The 25,225-nt window shown below is 36.8% G+C and overlaps 1 protein-coding gene across 1 annotated transcript in view; it reads right to left on the reverse strand.

The window, feature by feature from the left end:
- USP32 (ubiquitin specific peptidase 32) overlaps window positions 1-25,225 on the reverse strand; it is a 204,900-nt gene that overhangs the window by 10,263 nt on the left and 169,412 nt on the right. The window contains exons 16-29 of the mRNA XM_010861577.1: window positions 24,429-24,546; window positions 21,063-21,217; window positions 19,891-19,972; window positions 18,794-18,868; window positions 18,166-18,304; window positions 17,582-17,687; window positions 15,742-15,915; window positions 14,779-14,953; window positions 14,124-14,275; window positions 13,127-13,238; window positions 11,572-11,783; window positions 6,818-7,002; window positions 5,555-5,641; window positions 4,400-4,520 (exon numbers count right to left, since the gene is read on the reverse strand). Coding sequence (XP_010859879.1) covers window positions 4,400-4,520; window positions 5,555-5,641; window positions 6,818-7,002; window positions 11,572-11,783; window positions 13,127-13,238; window positions 14,124-14,275; window positions 14,779-14,953; window positions 15,742-15,915; window positions 17,582-17,687; window positions 18,166-18,304; window positions 18,794-18,868; window positions 19,891-19,972; window positions 21,063-21,217; window positions 24,429-24,546 — 1,893 coding nt within the window. The remainder of the gene's footprint in view (window positions 1-4,399; window positions 4,521-5,554; window positions 5,642-6,817; window positions 7,003-11,571; window positions 11,784-13,126; window positions 13,239-14,123; window positions 14,276-14,778; window positions 14,954-15,741; window positions 15,916-17,581; window positions 17,688-18,165; window positions 18,305-18,793; window positions 18,869-19,890; window positions 19,973-21,062; window positions 21,218-24,428; window positions 24,547-25,225) is intronic.

Raw genomic sequence — 25,225 nt, forward strand, 5'->3', positions numbered from 1 at the left:
CCTTCCTGAGCTCTCAGTTTAGAACAGCTTTCTTCAGGTGTGACTTTTTCCCTGCATGAGATGGCTGAGTCAGAGGCTGTCAAATGTTTGTATCAACTATCAAGGTTGGGGTTGATCATGCAATGAAGAGCTTAGCACTGCATCACCCATCATTTCTAAAGAATTTATTTGAAAATGGGGAATTTCAAGGAAAACCCTTTCAGAAAGGGAAATCTGGATTGACCTTCAGTCACTGACTTCTGACACTTTCCCCAGGGAACACTGACATGCTTCAAAAAGAAACATGCTGTATCATGGTGGTTAGAATCAGAGTAGAAAAAGAGGTATGTCCGGAAGGTCATGTACACACTGCTATATTTAAAATGGATGACCAACAAGGACCTATTGTATAGCACAGGGAACTCTGCTCAGTGTTACACGCCAGCCTGGATGGGAGGAGGGTTTGGGGGAGAATGGATGCATGTATATGTATGACTGAGTCCCTTCGCTGTTCACCTGAGACTACCACAACACTCTTAACTGACTATACCTCAATACAAAATAAAAAGTTTAAGGTTTAGGGGAAAAAAGAAAAAGAGGTATGTCAAATACAGTACTGTCTCTTTTCTCACAGCCAGTTAAACATTATCTATATTATCTCTACCAGGGATGCTTTATGGCCAACCACAAATTACAGTAAGCAGGTAAAGAATGTTGACTTTTACTGACTATATTTTCTATACAACACACAGGCTAGACAGCTGGATAGAGACAGGAAGGAATGAGAAAATGGATGAAAAAACATATCTACAGATGACAGTAATTTTTATTTATTAATAAAATTTCCCCTTGGGATCTAGCTCCAGATTCTCTATAATTATTCAAATAGTCTAAATTACTTATTGGCACCCTCTTCCTTTATTTTTCTCTAAGTTGCCTGAAAGCTCATCCTTAGTCCAAAACATAAAGTAATGAAGTAATAGCTTTCATACATTATAAGACTATTAGAAAAAGAGAAGATCTAAGAAGTTATCTAGTTTAATTTTCTATTAATGAATATGAGGTTCAAACAGGGAAAAAATTAAAAGAATAAGAGCAATTGCCTATTTTTTTCCCCTCTTTATCAAATAAAACATTCATGTAGAAATTTTGGAAAGCAGTGAAAAATGTTAAAAGGCAGGAAGCCTTATAAAGGCAAACTGTCAAAATATTGGCAGATTTTCTTCAGCCCTTTTTATATATTTTTCAGGATATGCAATTTTATCTTACTTTATAAAAAACTTCACATGATATTATTAGCATCTTTCCATATATGTTGGTGTAAAAACTTCTGGTAATCCTCATTTTCAGTGATTGCATAGTATTTTACCCAATCACTATACCATACTTTATTTAACCACTCCTCTAATGTGAGGAAAATACTAGTTGCTTCTAGTTTAACTACTCTAACAAATGCTATGATGAAATCTTTCAGCAAATCAGAGTATTTCCCTAGAATAAACTCTTAAAAGGGAAATTACTAGAGTAAAAAACATAAAACATATATTTTACGGGGCCACATGAATAATCTCAATTTTGAACCAAGATATCTCTTTTGTCTACGTGACTCTCCAAGCACATGCAGAATCCACATGTAGGAAGGTATTAGTCATGTGGCCCCATTCCCCAGAAAGGAAGGATATCTCAACAGCAGCTTGGTTTCCATGGTACCCTAAAAGCATCACTGAAAATGGAAGTGGGGTGAGATTTAACAGGTCACACAGGTCCTTCTTCCTGTAAGTAGGATGTCCTCTAGAATTTTTCAGATTGCACACTGGGCTTCTTAAAAAGGGAAGGAGATTTACAGCCAAATAGTTTTTCATCTTTGACAGGAGTTATCTTGCCACAGTAATGTCCTGTCAGATTCTGTGCTAACAAAGATTTAAGAATCTTTCAGTTGCTAAAATTTTCCCTCTTCAAAGGAAGTGTGGTGGAGGTCACTGAATTAATCTTGCTCCAATGAGCAAAATCTGCCAAAACATCAATTTCTCTGCAGCTTCCTTTCATTTGGCAACTATCCATAAAGAATTCTTGGTTAGTGAGAGCCTGAGGGTGTGTGGGGGCATAGTTAGGGTTCCAAACAGGGAATCTGGTCTGGAATCGGGAGTTCCCTCACTCCTCAACAGCACAGAGAGACAGAAAAGTCCATAGAGAACAGACTGTGGTTGCCAAGGGGATGGGGAAAGGTGGAATGGAGGTTCGAGAATCAGTTCAGTTCAGTCGCTCAGTCGTGTCCAACTCTTTGCGACCCCATGAATCGCAGCACGCCAGGCCTCCCTGTCCATCACCAACTCCCGGAGTTCACTCAAACTCACGTCCATCGAGTTGGTGATGCCATCCAGCCATCTCATCCTCTGTGGTCCCCTTCTCCTTCTGCCCCCAATCTCTCTCAGCATCAGAGTCTTTTCCAATGAGTCAATTCCTCGCATGAGGTGGCCAAAGTACTGGAGTTTCAGCTTTAGCATCATTCCTTCCAAAGAACACCCAGGACTGATCTCCCTTAGAATGGACTGGTTGGTTAGCAGATGCCAACTATTTATGACAAGGTCCTACTGCATAGCACAGGGCACTGTAGTCAGTACCGTGATTATAAACCATAATGGGAAAGAATGTATATATGTATAAGTCAATCACTTTGCTGTACACCAGAACACAACACCGTAAGTCAACTATACTTCAAAAAAAAAAAAAAAAAAAAAAAAAAAGAGAAAATTTAATTTTAATTACTACCTTATCTAAAGGGAATGTATTAAGAAACAGTGAAAGAAATTTCCATCAAGAGTCATATAAATGCAAAATCCACTACATTTCTTCATGTGACTAAAACATCCCCTTTGATTCTGTTGCTTTTACTTCTCCATCGGATTCTTCCTATCTCTACACACGAGCCATCTAGTCAATCTTCCCTTCAAACATTTTTGCATATGGAGTTAGTGGAGTCAGTATTCTTTTGGAAGTTTTATTTTCAACATTGAAGAACTGCTCTGGCCTGAGAGTGGCAGTGGAGGAATGCTAAGTGTGAAGAACAGGCAAGGAGGTGTACTCTTAGGTGCCCCATTTTGAAACAGTCAATCCTTTCTCTAATTTTTCTGACCACTGTATCTATTAAAGGTGGCAGCTACAGTCCTGGAATGCATTTGAGCTAAGTAATAGTGGTTACCGAATGCTGCAACTTCAATAATAATTAATAAACAGGTAGAGAGATTGGTATGCTTGACATGCCCTGGCCAGAGAATATATCTTCTTACTTATGCCCAAACTTTGGTTTCAAGATTTACTTACTATTAACATTTTCTTTATTTTCTTGGACTCCAAAATCACTACAGATAGTGACTGCAGCCATGAAATTAAAAGACGCTTGCTACTTGGAAAAGCTATGACAAACATAGACAGCATATAAAAGCAGAGACCTTACTTTGCCAACAAAGGTCCATCTAGTCAAAGCTATGGTTTTTCCACTAGTCATGTAGGGATGTGAGAGTTGGACTATAAGAAGGCTGAGCGCCGAAGAGTTGATGCTTTTGAACTGTGGTGTTGGAGAAGACTCTTCAGAGTCCCTTGGACTGCAAGGAGATCCACCCAGTCAATCCTAAAGGAAATCAGTTCTGAATATTCACTGGAAGGACTAATGCTGAAGCTGAAGCTCCAGTACTTTGGCCACCTGAGGCGAAGAGCTGAGGCATTAGAAAACACCCTGATGCTGGGAAAAACTGAAGGCAGGAGGAGAAGGGGAGGACAGAGGATGAGATGGTTGGATGGCCTCACTGACTCAGTGGACATGAGTTTGAGCAAGCTTGGGAAGATTGTGAAGGACAGGGAAGCCTGGCATGCTGCAGGCCATGGGGTTGCAAAGAGTTGGCCATGACTGAGTGACTGAACAACAACAACAATACAATTAACTCGTGTTTTGTTTGTGTGTGTAGGGGGGGTGGGGGGTGGTGCTCAGTTGTGTCCAACTCTTTTTGACCCCATAAACTGTAGCCCATGAGGCTCCTTTGTCCATGGAATTTTTCCAGGCAAGAATACAGGAGTCGGTTGCCATTTCCCACTCCAGGGGATCTTCCTGACCCCAGAATCGGACCAGAGTCCCTTGCGTCTCCTGCACGGGCAGGCGGATTCTTTACCACTAGTGCCATCTGTGAAGCCCCACAATTATCTCTACAAGTGGGGAAACTGAAATCACATAATCATGCTAATATATCTAAGTGCCACAGAGAATATCAATGAATATTTGTCTGGTTATTATTTAAATTGTCTGAAAATAGAAACAGCATGATACAGTTAAGCTGGGGAAAATTTTACATATATTTTACATATAAAAATGTGTATATTTTTATTTACATATAAAAACTGCCATCTTATGGTGACTTGGAGTACTTACCCTTTCCTGTGATGTTTGATAGCGGAGGTGAAGGGCTGTGGGGTCCCAATCCACAGCAATATAGGCATTTCCAATGAAAGCCCTGTCTTCCCCACAATCAATTTTGCAGCCTCTGCAAAATCTAAAGAGGGGAAAAACAATCTACTGAGGAAAGAATAATTAATGAGTCCAAATTTTATCAAAATTAATTTTCCCTAGGAATTCCCTGGTGGTCCAGTGATTAGGACTTGGTGCTTACACTACCATGTCCCAGGGGTTCCATCTCTGGCCGGGAAACTAAGATCCTGCAAGTCATGGCCAAAAAATAAAAAATTATTTTTCTACTTCTCTACTTTCCTTCTTGGGCATCACAATTCGTCATGGGCTTCTAACTTCAGACTGATAAATGCATGAATATGTGTTAGTAATTATTAGCAGTTCACTGAATCACACTTAACACTTCTCAAATCTTTAGTTTTTCAAGGCATTTGATAACCAATTGTTAATCCACATGAATATGTGAAACTTCACGGTAAATAAATGATAAGGGAAGTGGATATTTGAGATAATTTACCTCTCATGAAATTCTAAATTTAGTTACTTAATGCTTATGGGGCATAACAATGCCTATTTCCTTGTTTGTCAAATGGCACATTAAATACATATAAAAATTTATGAGTGGGTAGGAACCATGACAAAGGCCATGGCTTCACTGCCTATACATCTCAAGTTTGCTAAGGCTATTACAGTTCTCTGAAAGCTGACTTCAGTACACAGGCATTTTCCAAGCTGGAACACTAGTGACTAATCAATCTCTATAACTTTTCTTAAAACCAAAAACAGACTTCCAGTAAGGTCTAGTAAATAGAATATGTTTTACTGAACTCAGAATTGCTAAACTGATTTATAACTAAGGAGCAGAAGGTCTAGAATGATAAATGTTGATCATAAACTATGAATCTGATGAGGATTGTAGAGTTAACAAAATCAGCTAAGTCTCAAGAGCAAAACTTAGCTATAGACCTCACAGGGAAGAGATGAATGAAGAACTCCTAAGTTTATTTCAAGCTTCCCATTACTACTTATTACGTCTAAAAACTGGAAAGCTTACGAAAAAGGTATAATATCTGAAGCTGCAATTCTACTAACATTTTTCTTTTCAGAAGGTGACTTTACCTGTACCATGGGCACCAAGCACAGGAGTTCCCATCTTTCTGCACAACTCGTAGAGTGAATGGATACTGATAACCCATACTGTCATCACTGAAACAGAACATAAATCAGAGTGTAAGAAACATTTCTTATCTGGAGTCTCTTTCATCTTCTCTGAAGTAACCCTAAAAAGGGGCATCTGTTAGAGCAGTATGCTCACACTGACAGCTCCATGCTGGTTATCCTAACCCATTAACTTCAGCCCTGCACAGCTGTACTCAGGGCTCCCTGCTTGTAGAGGGGAAACACAGCAGACTGCCAGATGTCTCTGACAGAGTCCATGTGGTCCACGGAAATTTCATAAAATAAGCTAATCATGAGATCGAATGCTAGTTATCTTTCAGCCCTAATTCTATCAAAAGATTTAATTCACATTAAACCAGACTCCTTCTATGACAAGAACACGGATACAACACAGGAAAGTGAAAGGTCACAATGGTTTTAGAGGAGTTGACTGACTATATATTTAGAAGCTTCTTTAATCAGAATCCCTGATGTGGTACATGACAGACATCCCTTTTTCCTTGCCCTAACTATCTAAAGCTATAAGCTATATAACATATTTAGAATAATGTTTTAACTGCAAGATAGCTTTATGAGTTCTCCGACTGTAAAAAAAAAACAAACTATTCATCCTTGCCCCAATAAGAAGCAACACAAAGAATATAACATAAGAGCAATATACTTTATGGATCATTCGGCAATTTGTAGTGGCTATCACATGACTGCTAAAGGTAATGAAACTATGATAAGGACTCATGGTTGTAATGGCAACCATTGTAAGGGCAAGAATGAGTATTACGCCTGTCACAGCAGTTCCCATCTTTCTGTCTAACTCATTGACTGAATGATTATGGATAGCCCATGTTGTCCAGTATCATGTCAGTGATAACCAGGTCAACAGTAAGTAAGGAATGCAAAGAAAGATAAAGAGATAAAACAGCCAGGTAACACTCCGGCAGAGAACTGTACAACAATTCTCTTCTAAAAAATTTCTTTACTTATAATACTTGCCAGAAAGATTTAGGTAAGAGATCAGAGATTATAAGGATTATAAGACTCTGGAATGTCTAGGTGATGAAAGGAAAGTGTAGTGTCTCTCCTACTCAGAAAACCAAAACCAATGGTTGAATTGTAGTGAGTCCTATAAATCACCCAGAATTAACATAAATTCTCCTTTTTCTACATTTGGAAACTGTACATCTAGGAAGATGCCCAGAGACTCACCAATCCTGAGCATGATTACTAGCTTCCTGAGGTGGGAGTGGGCTGGCTAATCGTGACACTTGAATCCAAACCGCATCATACAGGTCTTTCTTCCGGGTATGCACAGTACATGGAACAATCAGAGGCATTCCAAAAAGGCTGGGGCGATTCTTCTGAGATGACAGGAAATACAGTTCTGTTCTCATCTGTAAGTACAAACAAGAGAAGAGTGAGCTGAGAAGAGGCCTCTGATTCCTCTCTTTTGTTCTTCTAGGACTGCCCTGAACAAGCATCACTACCATTTTCAAATCAGTCACTATCACACTTCTCTTTATTTACAGAACTATCTTTTATTAAAATGTGAAGAGAATGGTTATTCAAAGTGGAGACACTGAAGGGGTGCCAATTTCAGAGTTGCCCTCTATCAAACTTGGGTTTTCAGCATTTAATATTTTCAAATTACATAGTTTTCTCTGATAAACATTTCTCACACACAATGAATCATATATAAAAATTTTTTAATCATTTTAATTATATGATGGAATAAAAGGTAAACTTTTGAGATGTTTGCTCTGAGGATGTTAAAGGAGATTTTTATCACTTCTTAACATGCGAGATACTGCACAGAATTAGCCTGGAAATGGTGACTTAAAACAAAAGTTTAGTATAATAGAAAAGCTGCTGGGAGTTAGTTACAGGATTATTAAAAAAAATCTGCTGAGCACTTGGACATTTAATTCTTTAAATTTGAACTTTATGTAGTAGAGAAGCTAAGCCAACAACTTATAAACTCACTAGTTTCTAAGTGGAAGACTCTTATTTCAGATCCCCAAGTATTTTATTTTGCTGTTATTCACTTATTAGCTAAATACATGATTTTAAGACTCCATTTCATGTATTGGTGGTTATATTATTATAAGACCTATAGAAAGGAGACATAGTTCAGAAGAACTATTTTTTAAAAATCAAAAAACTTTGATTAGTTTTTCTCTCCTTAAACTTATACCTTTCTTCCACTCCAACTCTCAGTAGATGACTTATGCTACTAAATAAATGAGATTTAAGCAACTATCTCTTTCCTCTACCCTTCTCAGTGTTATTTTCTTTTCTAAACTCATATGATTTTCTTCCTCTTGGAGGTAACTTCTTCCAGGGCCCTGTGGCCTATACCTCCCATACCTGCTCAGTTCTTCATGGGATAATGCTCCCAGCTTTACTGTACAGGAATCTTTCTTTGGTTCTATCCTAACAACTTCTTCTTTAATCTGAAAAATCTCACTTGACCTAACTGTGCTAAATTCTTGCCCTATTTCTTCACTTGGTTACTTGGCCAAACTTTTCAGTTTTCATTCTTTTCGATGTCTCTAGTCCATGTAGCCACTTCTTTCTTCCCTTTTTTGAAGTTGACTTCCCTTTAGTAGTTGTGTCAACACAACACTATTCTTTCTCCCTTTATTCTCTGATATTCTTATGTTACCTTGCCTTATTCCTCTTCTTTTTCTATCTTGTAGAAGGGAATAGAAGACAAACTATTTTCAAAGTAATTCAATCATGAGATTAAAGTGTCTGAAAGAAGAAGGTGGCAATGAAAATGAAGGAAAATGGTAAATTCAAGTAGTATTTTGAAAGAAGAAATTAAAAGACATGATATACTAGAGTTTCAGAAGAAAAGGGGGAAAAAATCTAAGAACATCTCTAGCCTTGAGCCTTTTACATGGAAGGATGGCATTGCCTTTCACATAATAAGAAAGGGAGTTGACTTGGGACAGATGGTAAAATCGATTTTCAGTTCAGTCGCTCAGTCACGTCCGACTCTTTGCGACCCCATGAATCGCAGCACGCCAGGCCTCCCTGTCCATCACCAACTCCCAGAGTTCACTCAAACTCATGTCCATCGAGTCGGTGCTGCCATCCAGCCATCTCGTCCTCTGTCGTCCCCTTCTCCTCCTGCCCTCAATCCCTCCCAGCATCAGCGTCTTTTCCAATGAGTCAACTCTTCGCATGAAGTGGCCAAAGTATTGGAGTTTCAGCTTCAACATCAGTCCTTCCAATAAACAATAGGACTGATCTCCTTTAGGATGGACTGGTTGGATCTCCTTGCAGTCCAAGGGACTCTCAAGAGTCTTCTCCAACACCACAGTTCAAAAACATCAATTCTTCAGCGCTCAGCTTTCTTCACAGTTCAACTCTCACATCGATTTTAGGCACTCCCCAAAGCAGCTATTAGATTATAAAGTAAACTGGAAACAGGGAACTGGTTAAAAGGTAAAAATTTAGAGCACACTTTATGGTCCAATAATTACAAAAAAACCTGTATATAATGCTTTAAGCACTTACCAACCACTTTATATAACATACATGATAGATGAAGGGAGCTGTTTTGTAAGAAAGATTTTTTTAAAATACATCAGAGTTCTTAATATTTAATCTGATAATGCTTTGTTTAAAGACATGGGGAAATGCATGAATCACTCCAATGATCTTAGCTGATGGGACTGTGCTTAAACAAGATTTGAGCTGCACTTAAACAAAATTCTAAGACACAAATATATCCCTTAATTCTCTAGGATGTTTACTCAAACAACCCTGTCTAGAAAATGATCCACAGACCATCATCTACATGGTCAGAAAAATCACTTTAACTTGGGAGTTACTAATTCAAAGGGAAAATGTACATTTCAAAGAATTATCACAAAGTAATTAGCTGTGTAATCACCAATCAGGTCAAGAAGCAATTCGGTCAGCACTCCAAAGCTTTCCTTGAGCTTCCTCCTAGAGGTAACAGTTTTTCTGAATTCTGGTAATTATATCTTTGCTTTTCTTTGTTTTATACCCTATGCATAATAAACAGTAAATTTCATCTTCCCTGTCTTTAACGCTTTATTTATAAATATATTATTTCATTTCTTTTTGTTTCTGATTTCTTTCCTGCATTATTTTTATGAGATTCTTTTATGTTGGGAATAAGTATAAATTCATTCATTTTCAATGCTGCATAATATTCTATGACTACGACTCAACTGCCTTACCCTTTCTACTACTAATGGACATTTTTAAAAACACAAAATAGAATGGTGGAATTATTTATCTTCAGTTAGAAAACTTAGTTTTCTAAGTAGCTGTATTAATGTGCACTCATCAGCAGTGTATGAGAGCTCTTGTTGGTAATATGAGTTACAAACATCTTCTACTCCATGGCTTGCCTTTAATTCTTTTAGTGATGTCTTCTGATGAAACTGAAGTTCTTAGTTTTAATGATGCCCAATTTAACAATCCTTCCTCTTATATTTAGTGCTTTCTGTGCCCTACTGAAGAAGTTTTCCCCCTAAACCAAGGTCATGAACATATTCACCTTTGTTTTGCCTTCATATTTAACTCTACAGTCCACCTGCAACTGATTTTTATGTGGTGAGATCTAGGTATGTCAAATTCCATATGGATACCCAATTACCCCAGCACCATTTACTAAGTGAGTTGTCTTTTACAGCTCTGTAATGCTATCTTTGTTATAAATCAAGTGCCCATACATGTGTGAACCTGTTTGGGGGCTATTTTATTTCATTGGTTTATTTGCCTTTTCTCATACCAATAATACAATGTCTCAAATATCATTGCTTAATAAAATCACTCTTTGTGACCCCATGGACTGTAGCTTACCAGGCTCCTCCGTCCGTGGGATTCTCCAGGCAAGAGTACTGGAGTGGGGTGCCATTTCCTTCTCCAGATCTTCCCAACCCAGGGATTGAACCCGGGTCTCCTGCATTGCAGGCAGACGCTTTACCATCTGATCCACCAGGGAAGCTTTAATAAAATCATGATATCTGATAGCTCAATTCCTCATTCTTTGTTCTTCAAGACTGCTTTGGTTATTTTAGTGCTTTGCGCTTCCATATATTAGAATCAGCTTATAAAGTTATACACATACACGCGTAACATACAGAGTTTGCATTTTTATTAGGACTGTGCATTGAATCTATAGATCCGTTTGTGGAGAATTGTTATTTTTGAAATATTGAGTCTTCTAATCCATGAGTGCATGCTCTGTTGCTTCAGTCATGATCAACTCTTTGTGACCCTATGGACTGTAGCCCTCCAGGCTCCTCTGTCCATGGGATTCTCCAGGCAAGACTATTTGAGTGGGTTGCCATCCCATGGACATAGTCTATTCCTTCAAATTGAGTCTTCTTTAATTTCTAGCAATAATATTTTATTGTTTTCTACATAGGTACCTTGTATATTTTTTGTAAAGTTTATTTTCAGGTATTTACAAATTGGAAGAGGCAAGAAGGATTCTCTCTTAAAACCTGTGGAGGGGCACAACCATATTGATGCCTTGATTTCAGACTTCCGGGCTTCAGAACTGTCAAAGAATTAATTTCTATTGTTTTAAGCCACAAGTTTGTGCCAGTTTGCTACAGCAGTCCTAGGAAACAACTTGTCTTGCCTAGGAATCTTGTTTCTCCTTCCAAAACAAACAAAACCTTATCTAAGGCAGCCACACTTATATGGTAACGAAGATGTACATGCTGACATGAACATATAGGAGTCACAAACTTTCTAGAGACAACAGTATTCCGATGCACCAGCTGTCTTGTTGCTGCTTAATGTGAGTGAGGAGCATCATTTCCTATGTAGGCTGTCAGATGTGATACTAGATCCTGGCTGTAACCAACACATTGACAGTGCACACACTGAAGATGTTGCCAAGGCAGAAACTGCTGTTTCATAAATAGCACTGGCAAGACCAGCAGTAATTTGCCTAACATTGAACTAACCATTTTCCGGTGGACTGCAATGATGTAGCCTGTAAAGGAACTGTCGGGAAGAGATGGCATATGACCATTCACCATTCCATTTGTGAAGTTTTTCTCAGTTCCACATGGCACAACAGTGTTTGGCATTCCATTGGGAATGAATATTGGTCGAGGCAGGTCCCCGTTGGCAGTCAGGGTGAACATTCCGTTTGTAGATGGGGAGGAGGAGAAATCTACAAATTCAAAGGTAAGCACAGCATCATATGTTTGTGGTACCTTTATCTTTCCTCTTTTCTCAAACATTGCTGGGACCCAGACCACTGACAGTCTCTTTTAACTTAGGACTGAAGTAATCATAGGTCAAATAATTCTAGATTAACTGTAAGACTTTCATTTTAGATTTTACTTTCATTACTAATACTTTCGATTAAATGACTAAACAAGAGTAACTGCTAGAAAGAGTAAGTGAAATTTTTACAACAATCTTTATCAGTCCTATGTTATGGCATGAAAATAGTTCTGCTTTTCTTTTTCTTAGTCTCAAAAAATTCATTTCTCCATGTAGTCTCTAGCCAGATATTTTACAAACACTTTATTTTTAAAAACACCTGCAGAGAACTCCCATCTGCTCCCTGCCCCCACACAAGCACAGTCTCCCCCATTAGCACCCTCCCCCACCACAATGAAACATTTGTTATAACTGATGAAAGACATTGCTTTTTAAATTACAAATGCATTTTCTTAGTTTTACTAGCCACAGTTCAAATGCTAAACAGTTGGTGTGACTACTGGATACTCTGCTGCTGCTAAGTCGCTTTAGTCATGTCCGACTCTGTGTGACCCCACAGACGGCAGCCCACCAGGCTCCGCCATCCCTGGGATTCTCCAGGCAAGAACACTGGAGTGGGGTGCCATTGCCTTCTCCATTGGATACTCTATTGGATGGCAAAGATTAAAGAAAGTTTTCATCATTGCAGAGGGTTCTATAGGACAGTGATATAAATGATATAAACAAACAAACAAAAAAAGCAATAATAAATCATCCACCAACCCACCATCAGTACTATCTACTGAGCACCTATGAGAGGAGCCCCCTTCTCTCTGAAGCCTTTGATAGCTGGGAAATCTAATTATCAACAATAAAAAGAAGAGACGATGGCCAAGAAGACTAACTGGATGATCATATTAAATTATATGAATGACCATATAAATATCAGAGTATAAACAAACTTCTTTTTTAGACAAATTCACTATTCTGTTTTCTAAAGCACATTTGTTTCATACCACCTGTTGCCATGTTAGTATTAGATAAGAGAGTTAAAAGATCTGAACTCCAGTGGTAGATTTAGCTAAGAACTACCTATCCAACTTAGGTTCTCTGAATTTTAGGTTCCTCATTAATAAAATGAAGAATTTAAGATGTTCAGTACGGTTTCCTACAGGCGCCAACATTCTTTTGCTGTAATTTTTTTTTTCTCTAATATTTTTAGCCTAAACAAAAACCGAAAAAGAATGACAACCCTTAGACTATTATTCAAAGCTAAAATCATGAGAAAGAGTTCTAGTTCTCTCTTACCTGTCTGTATTGGACTAGAAGCTGAAATTGGAGATCCAGGGATGGGAATTTCAAATGCACACAAAAATCCACTCACTGAGAGCCGTACTTTCTGGTTGTCCTGAGGGAAATTCTACAGAAAAAGAAGCAAGAGGAGAAGGGGGAGATGTTTCAGACAAAATGGAGAATCATCTCTGATATATTTGAAGCAAATGTCTTAGATTCTTTTATCAGTAAAGCAAACAAGATGTCTGAATAAATTTTCTAAAATAACTAAAAGATGCAGGTTTGATAAACTGAATGAAAACTAACTTTACTGGAGAAACCGTTATCCTCTTTCATAGGAAGGAAGTATGATGTGTATAACTGACTTAAGTTTTGCCCTTCATTTCAAGAATCTAAACCCCAAATCCCCAGAGATCTCACCTCTGCATTACACATGAAAAAAATGTTAAGGAGGTGGGAACTTGTTTAAAAATCCTGAAGATGAATATAAATAATACCAATGGTAGGAACTCAATTTAGGGCAACTTATTTATTATTGCTTCTTTCTCCAGCTGGTATGGAGGAAGAAGTGATTTGCATCACTTTGTTTTTACCCTCTTAGTGTGTTTAAAGGCCAGGTATATATATTTATAAATAAGTATTAAGAACACACATTCATAAATACACAAAATACTTAAAGAATTCTAGGAACAGTAGTAACACATAAGAGACATAAAACAAAGCAGTGGCGGTCCTTGGGGTAAATTCAGACTGTACTGACATAGCTAGACCACTCCATATAGGGGGCTCTGGGCTTACATGTTTCTCTTCTTTAAAAATATCACCATCATTTTACTCTTTTATTCTGGTGGACAACTCTTTTAGTTTCTTCTGGAATGAAAAGCTTTACAATTTTTTTCCAGTTTTTGTTGTGTTTTATTATCTCCCTTGGTCATTTAACACAATAATTAATTGAGAAAACTGTGATTTTTGAAGGAATCAAGGGTTTCCCAGAGAGAATAGTTAATATCACCTTTATGTTGGAACCATGTACTTCGGCAAGGAGGATTTGTTCTGATTTAAGTCCACAGAGATCACTCAGCTGTTTTTTTAAACCTGTGTACTTTTCATCCATATTCAGTCTTAGTCCATATCGTACAGGGGTAGTACCATCCAGCTTAATAACTAGTAAAGAGAAAAGATTTTTATTAGTAAAATTCAGGTTTCACTGAAAGCTTTATACCTGTGTGTGTGTGAGACTTGCAACTAGTAAACATTTGTCTAGAATTTTTATATGTACACACTACAACAGGTGGTGTTTAAAATAATATTAAGTAAAATCATTATTTTTGTATGTTCACCCAATAAAGAAGTGTGAGTGGCTTTGCAAGATTTTTCAAGAGAGCTTCTGGCACATTTAAAATTAAGAGAACTCAATGAGCACAAAAATGGACGCATGTTCAAGTCTTTCAAACCTCAAATCATGCCTGAAACCAGACTTGTTATCATTACAGAACATTGTAAATCAATTATACTCCAATAAAATTTTTAAAAAACTATAACATGCTGACTACCAATCTTTATGAGAACTCACTATAAACAAATGACTAAACTTACAAATTCAAGCTGACTGAATACAAGGTAAAAGACAAAGGAATTAAATAATGTTTCAGAACTTTGTGACCTACCTGTTATTTCTAAGTGCATGTAACTGTCCATTGGTAGTGGCAAAGACAAAAAATTGAAAGGGTCAAATCGGACACTTATATGTCCACATGTCTTGCATTTGACTTGGGACCTTAGCTGCCCATGGAACAAATCCACAACAATTGATCTATTTCTCCTTAGATGATTATCCCAGGCCTAGCAAGAAAAAAGATGAGAGAACTTTTTTATCCCCTCCAAATTCAAAACATAAGCTTTTCTCCAAAAATTCAAGGCAATGGTTAAATATATTAGACTTAATGTCAAGATTATAATCCTTAATTTTTCCTTCAAAAATAAGCTTTCTGTCTACAGATTTACAAATCAGGTATATAATTTTAAATATATTGCCTACTGAGAAAGTAAAGAAAACCAGTGATTGAATAGAATGTAATTCTTTTTTTTTCTGGCCACACCATGCAGCGCTCAGATCTTAGTTCCCTAACCAGGGATCCAACCTGGGCCCCCTGCAATGAGAGCATGGACTCTGCCACTGGACTGCCAGGAAATTCCTTAGAATGTGTTTCTTTTTGCTCAATATATAAAATACCAAATTCAGATGAAAAATCCTACTTTCTTTTCTTTCTTTTTACCATGGTAACAATGGTGAGTTCTTTGTCCATTAAAGGCACATAAAATATGCCTATTAGTCACTATACACATTACTTTAGCAATTATGGGGACTCCTGAAGTTCTACTGAATAATTATTCCTACATCCTCTCCCCAAAATGTGTGATGTGAAAAGGAAACGTTTTTCTATGTTCATTAACGATACTTTGTTTTGGGATTATGGCACAAGAAATAAGCAGAGAATTATAAAATTCCTTCATTTTCACAGTAAAATTCTGATCACAGAACAGTTTAGTTAGTGTTTAAGTTGCGCAAAACTTATTTGGGGCCAGAATATTTTATCTGTGCTTACATTAGAAACTCAAAAGTGACAAACCTCTGCAGCTACTTCCCAATCTGGTCTGCCATCACTGTCCTTCAGTTCCACATATGGCTTCTCATGGACTCGGTTGAGATCTTCATGCAGACCATCCAAGAGAAAAGCCAGAAGTTCTTGGGAGTCTTGTTGCTGGAACCCATTAAACCTGGGAGCATATTTTGCTATGGTCCACTACAAATGTAAAAGGAATCAAATTCATTATTTGCTATCCCATAAAATTGAGACTGACCATACCCATAATTCAATCAGAGACATGAGAATAAGTAAACTATACAGTCCACAGTATTCTCCAGGCCAGAATACTGGAGTGGGCAGCCATTCCCTTCTCCAGGGGATCTTCCCAACCCAAGGATCGAATCCAGGTCTCCCACATTGCAGGCGGATTCTTTACCAGCTGAGCCACCAAGGAAGCCCAAGAATACTGGAGTGGGTAGCCTATCCCTTCTCTAGCAGATCTTTCCGATCCAGGAATCAAACTGGGGTCCCCTGCACTGTAGATGGATTCTTTACCAGCTGAGCTTCCAGGGAAGCCCAAACAATATAGTATTTAGTCTATTTCAGCAAATATATTTTGGATAATCAGGAAATCTTTCTAATCTTTATATCAAATGATGCTCCCCCAGCCCACTAAAAAAAGTATTATGGCCAGTCCTGTGTCCTGGTTTAGTATCAATATAGGCAAACAGTTCTTTAGGTACATGCTGCTAATTCACTTCAGCCGTGTCTGACTCTGTGTGACCCCCATAGATGGCAGCCCACCAGGCTCCCGTCCCTAGGATTCTCCAGGCAGGAACACTGGAGTGGGTTGCCATTGCTATTTAAGATACAATATGAAAATATTAAAATAGCATTTGGTCACATTGGAAGATTCCCTGTTTTCTTTTACAGTTAGCTTTTCTGGTGTTGTTGTATCCTAACTTTTATTATTAGAGGCAGAATAGCCCAGTGTTCAACTGTGAAGACTTACTAACTAGCTTGCAACCTTGGATAGGCTACTTAACTGCTATTAGCCTTAGTTTCCTGAGCCATAAAATGGGGACTGTAACACTGCTTTATATTATGGGGCCATTTAGAAGATTAAATGAGTTAATACACATAAAGTAATCAGATAGTGGCTGGTAAGTGATAAGTAACCAAATTTTTAGCTACTATGATTATTAATTTTTAACCTAAAAAGCTTTTGCCTTGCCTTAAAAAAATTATTTATTTGACTTCACCAGGTCTTAGCTATAGCACACAGATCAATCTTCATTGTGACATGTGGGATCTAGTTCCCTGACCAGGGATCAAACCCAGGCCCCCTGCATTGGAAGCAAGGAGTCTAACAAGCCACTTGACCACCAGGGAAGTTCTCAACTTACTTTTAAATAAAGATAAAAAATAATCCAAACTTTACTAAAATTCACTATAAATAATATTAATGTAAAATTTGTATTCATTAATTACAGTCTTTCTTTCTGCTACTTTTTTTTGTTGTTCTATGGATAGAACTAATTATCTTAGTAATGTTAAAAAGCTACTGAGTATCATTAATTAGACTCAGGGCTACCTTGCAGTTGGAATACTAATAATAATGAAGGTCGAAAAAAGAAAAGTTTACTATATATACAAGTAAAATACTTGATAAAATTTATAAATTTAGACTGTACTTCTGAACTTTTTCTATCTACTATGCCTATAAGAGTATTTTGCTTATGATTGAACAAGTAAAAGTTTATGTCTTATGAAAGACCCAAAAACATTAAGCTAAAATTAAAAGATAAATATAAAAAACAAAGAAAATTACTTAAGCAGCTGCTTAAGACTTAATACCTTTATATTATTTTAACATGCTTACCCGAAGCTTTAATGGGGCGACATTTTTCTGAGTTCCACTCCAAAGCTCCTGTACTAAATCCCCATAGCATTTAGCCATATGCCCCTTCATACCAATGGGATTTGTCCTACAAGTTTGGGAGGAAAATGTATTGCTTAATGATTCTTATAAATCACAATCATGTGAACACAGAAATGCCTAGTATCTGTTTTCTCACATCAAAATACATTTTCAAAACAAGAGAAGCAACATTTGGTCCTTGTCCTTTAGTTGCTTCAATTGTGTCCAACTCTTTGCAACCCCATGGATTGTAGCCCACCAGGCTCCTCTGCCATGAAATTCTCAGGCAAGAATACAGGAGTGGGTTGCCATTTCCTTTTCCAGGGGATCTTCCTGACCCAGGTGGGTTCTTTACCAACCCATGTCTCATGTACTGGCAGGTGGATTCTTTACCACTGAGCCACTAGGGAAGCTTACTTCATGCTTAACAGGGCAAATAAGATGAAGAATTTTCTCCCTCAGGGTGAATAAAGAACAGATTTAGGTAATATTGGGTTCATATCAAAATTATAAAAGTTAAGAGCCAATGACTCAAGGAAGATTACCTGTTGAGTTCATAAAGATGTCTCCCTGAGATAAAATACTGTGTCAGTGGCTGCGTGTTACTAACACACTGGATGCTTGAATTCATGAAGCATGTATTTCCCAGGTTACTCAGACCTGTGGCCCCCTTTTCTGTCGGAACTGGAACAAACAATATGAGAACAGAAGCCTAGCTGCAGCAAGATGTCATAGACCAAACAGTTATTTGTATTCAATGCAATGATTTTTATACTTTTTCTAATCAGTTAGATGGAGATAATAATTTTCTGTTGGGTCTTGCAATGTTAAAGTAGAAGTTTTTCACGGAGCCTCACTGGCAATCATGATAATCTATTGGATCTATGCTCATTTGTACTCTGGAAGTAGCAATGATTCTCTTCAATTGCTCTGATGGTTTTTTAGAGTTCAAACAATTCTCTCCTAGAATTGTATCTTTTAAAATGAATAAATAATTTAATTGCAAGGTTAGAAAGAAATGTGATGCTTCAGGAAAAAGAAAAATAAGACGGGGCCTAATCACTATTGAGCTAGAAAGCTACAATTTGTTAACACTTCAACAGTTGAAAGAAGAAAACATAAAATAATACTTTTAAGATCATCTGTTTAAAAATAAATACAGTGGAAACTTACCCTTGTGTCTATCTATTTTACTACTGTTTGCTATAAAGGACATTTCTTCAGGCCAACTCATATCTTTGTTGCGAACTAGAAAGACAATAATGTGTTAATCTCTTATCCAATCAAATCACACCCACTCAAGTGTACTGTTTAAAAACAAAAACTTATTTCTAAACCAGAAACTGAAAAAAAATGTTTTTTGTAATTGGCTCTGAAACCATTCCAATTCTTTAGATAGGGGGCTTTATAGTCAGTGATTAGAATTAATTAGTAAACTAATCCCTCAATTGCATACCTGAAGTAAAATTATACTCAACCTTCAATAGAAGGAATTAAAATTCTTAAGCCTAAAACACTGGAACTATCACAATTCTTTCTTCTTTCTTTTTTACAATTCCTTCTTAAATTGTGAAACTGCCGGAGTATTCATTTTAATACAAAGGCAGCTAGGAATGTTTCATGAATCTTGAGAAAAGACACACTAAGTTTTCAATGACTTATACATGCCAGTGTGTAAATGTATGTTACTCGAGCTAAGCTTTCTTGATCAGTGTTGAGGACTAATGAAAAGCCTGCATCACTAACAATGCAAGAATGTTAATCTCCTCATTCAAACTCAAGGAGGAAGCTTGAAAATTTTAATAAACTGTAAACTTATAACTGAATTCACTTGTTTTTACAACTGTTTCCACCCTTGCCAGATAATGAATATAGACATGTTTTTCCTCTTAAAGCAATCTAAATAATATCCCATTACAAAAGGATTACATAAAGGTTTAATGGGTTTTCTTTACTATGAAGAAAACTGATCAAATACCAGCTGGAAAAACCTATAAAGTAGGCTTGTCATGCTCAGTTGCTCAGTCGTCTTTGACTCTTTGCAACATCATGGAATTTTCCAGGCAAGAACAAAGTAGGAGTAGGTTGCCATTTCCTGCTCCAGGGGATCTTCCCGACCCAGGGATCGAACCTGCATCTCCTGCATTGGCAGGTGGATTCTTTACCACTGCACCATCTGGGAAGCCCCATGAAGTAGATTATCGGTGAGTAATTAAACCTTTCATTCTTCCCCTAACAATCTAATACAGATGTATGCTTCCATCTTGTACCTTCAATTACCAGGTGCTGCTCATCCTGGATTTTCAAATATTCCAATCTGTGATCCTCATCATCCAGAAGAGTGAGGTAATTCTGTGTATGGAGGAGGAAATGTTTTGTTAATTTAATTACTAACTTTGAAACAAATGCCGAAATAAAAATGAATGACAATTTAAAAAATTCCTTGAAGGTACATGTACATAACTCATGTACAGACATTTAACATATTACAGTTATTCAAAAGTACTTATAATTTTGGTGGCAAAATGAGGGAAAGAATCTATACTCTGTAAACACATATTTTATATTTCTAAAAAAAATTATATCTGATTTTGGGGAGACCAGGAAAGACTGATCACACAAACCAAAATTCACTGAGGTTTAGATTTTCTAAACAGCTTACAGAAAAGAAGTTTTGATTAATATATAGTAAGTATATACTAAACTGAGTGAATGTGCTTGTATTCAAGATGGACCTTGATCACTAACTAGGAAATGAAAATGTAAAACCAAATGCCATGCAACAGAATTATACATTTTGTTGACACTCACCCTGTCTAAAGTGCTTGGAAAATTAACTCATCTAATTCTTACAACTATCCTAAGGGAAATATTATTATTTTCCCCATTTACTCGTGGAAAAACTGTGACAGAGAGTTAAGGGACTTGTCCTTGGTTAGTTAACTAACAGGAGGGAGTCGGGGCTTAACCCCTGGCAGGGAGGCTCCAGGAGCTGTGCTCTTAACTTTCTTTACTATACTGCTTCTCAGTTCTCAATGGTGACCAAAGAAAGATGTAAGAAAGAAGGAACTAGGGGATGAAGAGCCGGTTAAAACTACTTACCACCCAATTTCAGAGTAAAATAAAAACATATTGCATGTGTTAGGAAGAATACATAAATAGTTAAAAGCACTGCCTCTAAGGAGAATGGAAGACAGAGGTCAGAGGATGGGAAGAATTTTCACCACATACTTTCGTATTGTTTGAATTTCAATATGTGTGTCCCTTACTTTAAGACAAATCTGAAATAAACTATTTGTTAAAAAGATGTATTTATTGTTACTTTATAATAATGAGTTTATAAGATTGTACTGTCCATGAACAATTAATGTAGACAAACCCTCCATACTTATGAAACATGGATCTAACAAGGAGGACTTTCCTTGACTGACATGCCTCTTACCTCACTGTTGTATAGCCACAGGCGCATATCTTCCTCTTTGATGCGCAGCCTCTGAGATAGATATTCATGAATTTCCTTGATGGTCTGCATTCGACTAAAACAGCCTGTATAGGCTAAGACCCGCTTTAATGGTGCATTCGGAGAAGGGACATTTCCTATGGTCATAGTAATCACAGTAAGGAAAAAGGCAAATGTTAAAAAAAGAGAAAGCACCACTTTTAGTAATGGGGACCATACTATTTTAGGAAATAATAATGAGAAATAAGAATTACAGATTTAATAATTTTATAAATTAAGAAATTTTAAGAAGCTTTAAAATGAAGACAGGAGACCTAAGCGTCTTAGAGTAAGCCTTAACTTTGAAAGGAAGAACAACAAAATCAGACACGCAAATAATTGGCAGTATCTGGAATCCAAGAAGAATGGCAAATATCAATGGGCACTGATTTCTTGGCCCTCAGCTGGGTCATACTCAATAGGAAAATCAAAACTCAGTGTTAAAGAATGGGGAAGAGTCTTACACTGGGAAATGGGACTGGATTTGAATACCACAGAAGGATAATTGGATTCACCTGATCTACTTTCTTAAAATAAACTGTATTTGCATTGCTAATCCCTCACTCTCATTAAGTGGCCCAATTACCTGGTCCACTGTGGCACAATTACTCAAGAAACTTTTACTTAGAATTCTAAGTAGGCACAGATATTACATGGCCAACAGAGCTTTAAAATAAGCCAAGAAAAGTCCCATGACAAAAAAGAAACTGCCCTATCGAAAGGTACTAGGGAGAACCATAAAGGCCTGTCTACCCAATAAGAGGACAGTAGACATGACCTTGAATTCTTGAAGGGCTCAAAGTGCAAACAAAAAGAGGCATAAAGGGAAAGAGTAAAGACTAAAGGAAGAATGTATCAAGTCTAGCCATGTATTTCAAAAGAAAAGGGGGATAAAATGACAAGAGATTATGGAAATCAAAAACAGGTTGCTAAAACCATCTGCTAAACCCTGGGTAACTATTCAGCCAAAAATCTAGACAAAAGCTGAAGCTTAAAATGGTCATCTCTGCCTATGGGAGATTATATTTAGTTCACTGAGCAACCCAAAACAAAAATACACTCAATGTATCCATATAATCTATCAAGGGTACAATTATACACTCCAGGTAATTTTCCACCCATTCAATGGTACCTTAGCTTTTTTCCCTCCCATTAAATGTGCTTTGAGTCTTTACTTACTAAACAGAGGAGAAAAGCACTGGCATCATCTACTTTTTCAGAGCTTCCAAGAATTAACTCACCTAAAATAGGCTGAAAAATCATTTAACAACGACTTCTGTAGCTTTGTCTATTAAAAAGGCTACCATTAAGTCATTGATAACTGTAGTAAGGTTTGGAAACCTGTCACTTCAAAAGGAATAAATTGTGTGCTTAATCACTCAGTCGTGTCCGACTCTGTGACCCCATGGACTATGGCCCTGCCAGGCTCCTTTGTCCACGGGGATTCTCCAGACAAGAATACTGGAGTGGGTTGCCATGCCTTCCTCCAGGGGATCTTCCCAACCCAGAAACTGAGCTCAGGTTTCCTGCATTTCAGGCAGGTTCTTTACTGTCTCAGAAACCAGGGAAGCCGAAAAGGAATAAAAGAGCCCAGTAAATAGCTGTGATAAATTAGAAAGAAAGATGAAAACTATGTATGGAGAACAAAACCCAACTACGATTAACTTTTAAACTCTAGCAAAGCAAATCATTTACTATCAGCAAGCAAAGGATAATCCTAGAAGAAAACAAAAGGGCAAATTTCTCTAAATACACAATCAGAGGATTAGTTATAAGATTACAGCAAGAAAGCATATTTTTATAAACTTCAAAATGATTAATGATTGATTTCATAACTAATTAGTAAGAAATAAAATTTCAAATTAAGAACAAATTTGGAGCATAATGACTATACAGTTGTAGGATTCATAAGCATTTGCTAGTGTCCAAGTCAATTTCTATTGTCCTAAGCCATATAAAGAAATTTATTTGAATTCTAGACAGTTTTTGTAGCATAGCTCATTAAGCAGGCCGCCACTTATTATACATAATTTCATACTTTTGAATAGCACCAACAAATCTAGTGGAATTTACAGAAGCAGCAAAAATCTAGGATCAGCACAAGAGTTATAAAGAATACTTACTAAAAGCGCAACAACACATCTTGCCTCTCATGATATCTTTCAAAGAGAATTGAAAAAGATATGTACTATGGGTGCCATGAAAGAAAGGCAAATACTATTGATATTATTCAATGGAAAATTAAGAGTGTTTCAGAGAGATTCTTATTTCACTGTTTTTTGATTATAATGTGTTACCTAAAGACAAAGTTTGAGGGCACTGCTTTGGCATAATTCTTACCAAACAGTACATGTAAGAATTTCCATATATTATCTGAATATAATCTTTAATGATGAAATAAAACTAATCCTACTAAATTTCAAAGAAGGGATGATACTTACAGGGTTGGTTTGGGTTCATAGGTGGTTTTTGCAATAATAAGTTATAGCGATTATAATAACATTATGGCATTGTTAACATAGTCTGAGATTTTGTGTAAATGGATGAACTCATTATTTTTGCTGAAGAACTATTTCAAATATTTGTAATGCAAAAGCATAGAGCAAGCCTGGCCCATTGGTAAAATTTAACCTCAGAGAGAAATCAAAAGGGAACTTTTTGCATCTATCACATTAAAATGAAAACTTATTTATATATCATTTTGATAGGCTTGATGTTTTTGAAGAAAATGTTCACTTTCATTCTTAAAAACAGATCTTTTCCTTTGTATTATCTGTTATAAAGGCTCCTTGGGCCTAGCACGAGAAATATATCATGTTTTATTACAAAAACCCCCCAAAACAAAAAACTCAAAACACACACACAAGAAGAGGATATTGCAGAAGAAATTACTTCTTAGAAATCTGAGTGGAGTTGAAAAGAACAGCCACTGGCTGGCAGACTCTAACTGAGGTCAAGCACATAATTTACAATGGCTTATTCTCAAAGAAACAAAGTATATAAAATTCATTTCTGCTTATTATCTTTGTATGTTTGCAAGCCAGAAAAGGAAACAACCCTTTTCATTTGCTGCTGGGACTTTGCCTCTACCCCAGCTAGTCTTGCGCATGACCGTAGATCTAAGGCCCATAAGAGATTTTCTGATTCTGTATGAAAACAGATGAAAATGTGTATTAGTAATAGTGGCACCAGGCTTGGAGCAAATTGGTTTTCATTTTTATTTTTTTCAAGGAAATGCACGGTATTCTTGCTGCATTCTTAAGTTACCTCTTGGTAAATGCTGAGGAAACACTCTCAGGCTCATCATACCCATATTCACCCAGATGTTAGACTGCTGTGTCCGAGTGGCAGGCTGCTGTCTCAGGAAGAGAAGATAGCGAGGAAACAATTCCAGTTCTGGGATTTCTGTCTTGCTATTTTTGATCACCTGTTGTTTTAAAATATATGAAGTAATCACTATAAAAGAAATAAAACCTGCCATTTTTTACCTAATTTCTGAGATTTACTTTCAAAATGAAATGTTCAAAAGCTTCACTGCCTACAGGTCAGAAAGTCACCAGTTTACATGACATGGGTTTATAGGCCCTCAGGCTCCTGCATCTAAGTCCATTTTCCAGGATTAGGATTCCTGGTAGGTATTTTCTCCCTCTTCATTTAAAAGCAAGTAATATCAATATTAAAGGGAAAATCTTAAATATTATCTACAATTCTAGTATTTTCACACAATAAGTCTTTTCACTTTTACATATCTCATATAGAAAAATGATGTTCTTTTAGAGGACAAATTCTTACAAATGGAGTCACAAGTAAAAAAGTACAGGATTATTCATCAATCTTGCCTGGGGAGTCCCAAGGACAGAGAAGCCTGGAGGGATAGTCCATAGGGTCACAAAAGTTGGACAAGATTAAAATCACTGAGCACACACACATTCATGTCATTAACTGCATAAGTTATATGGCCACCCAAAATGCAGCAATTTACAATATTCCCAGAATCATATGAATGTATTACTGTCACAAAACCTTATCACTGGACATGACTTTAATTTCTTTAATACATATAAAGAATATTTTAAATGTACTTTAAATTGTATTTCTTGTATTAG

Source organism: Bison bison, unplaced genomic scaffold (genome assembly GCF_000754665.1).
Source record: "Bison bison bison isolate TAMUID 2011002044 unplaced genomic scaffold, Bison_UMD1.0 scf7180017864472, whole genome shotgun sequence".
NCBI lineage: Eukaryota > Metazoa > Chordata > Mammalia > Artiodactyla > Bovidae > Bison > Bison bison.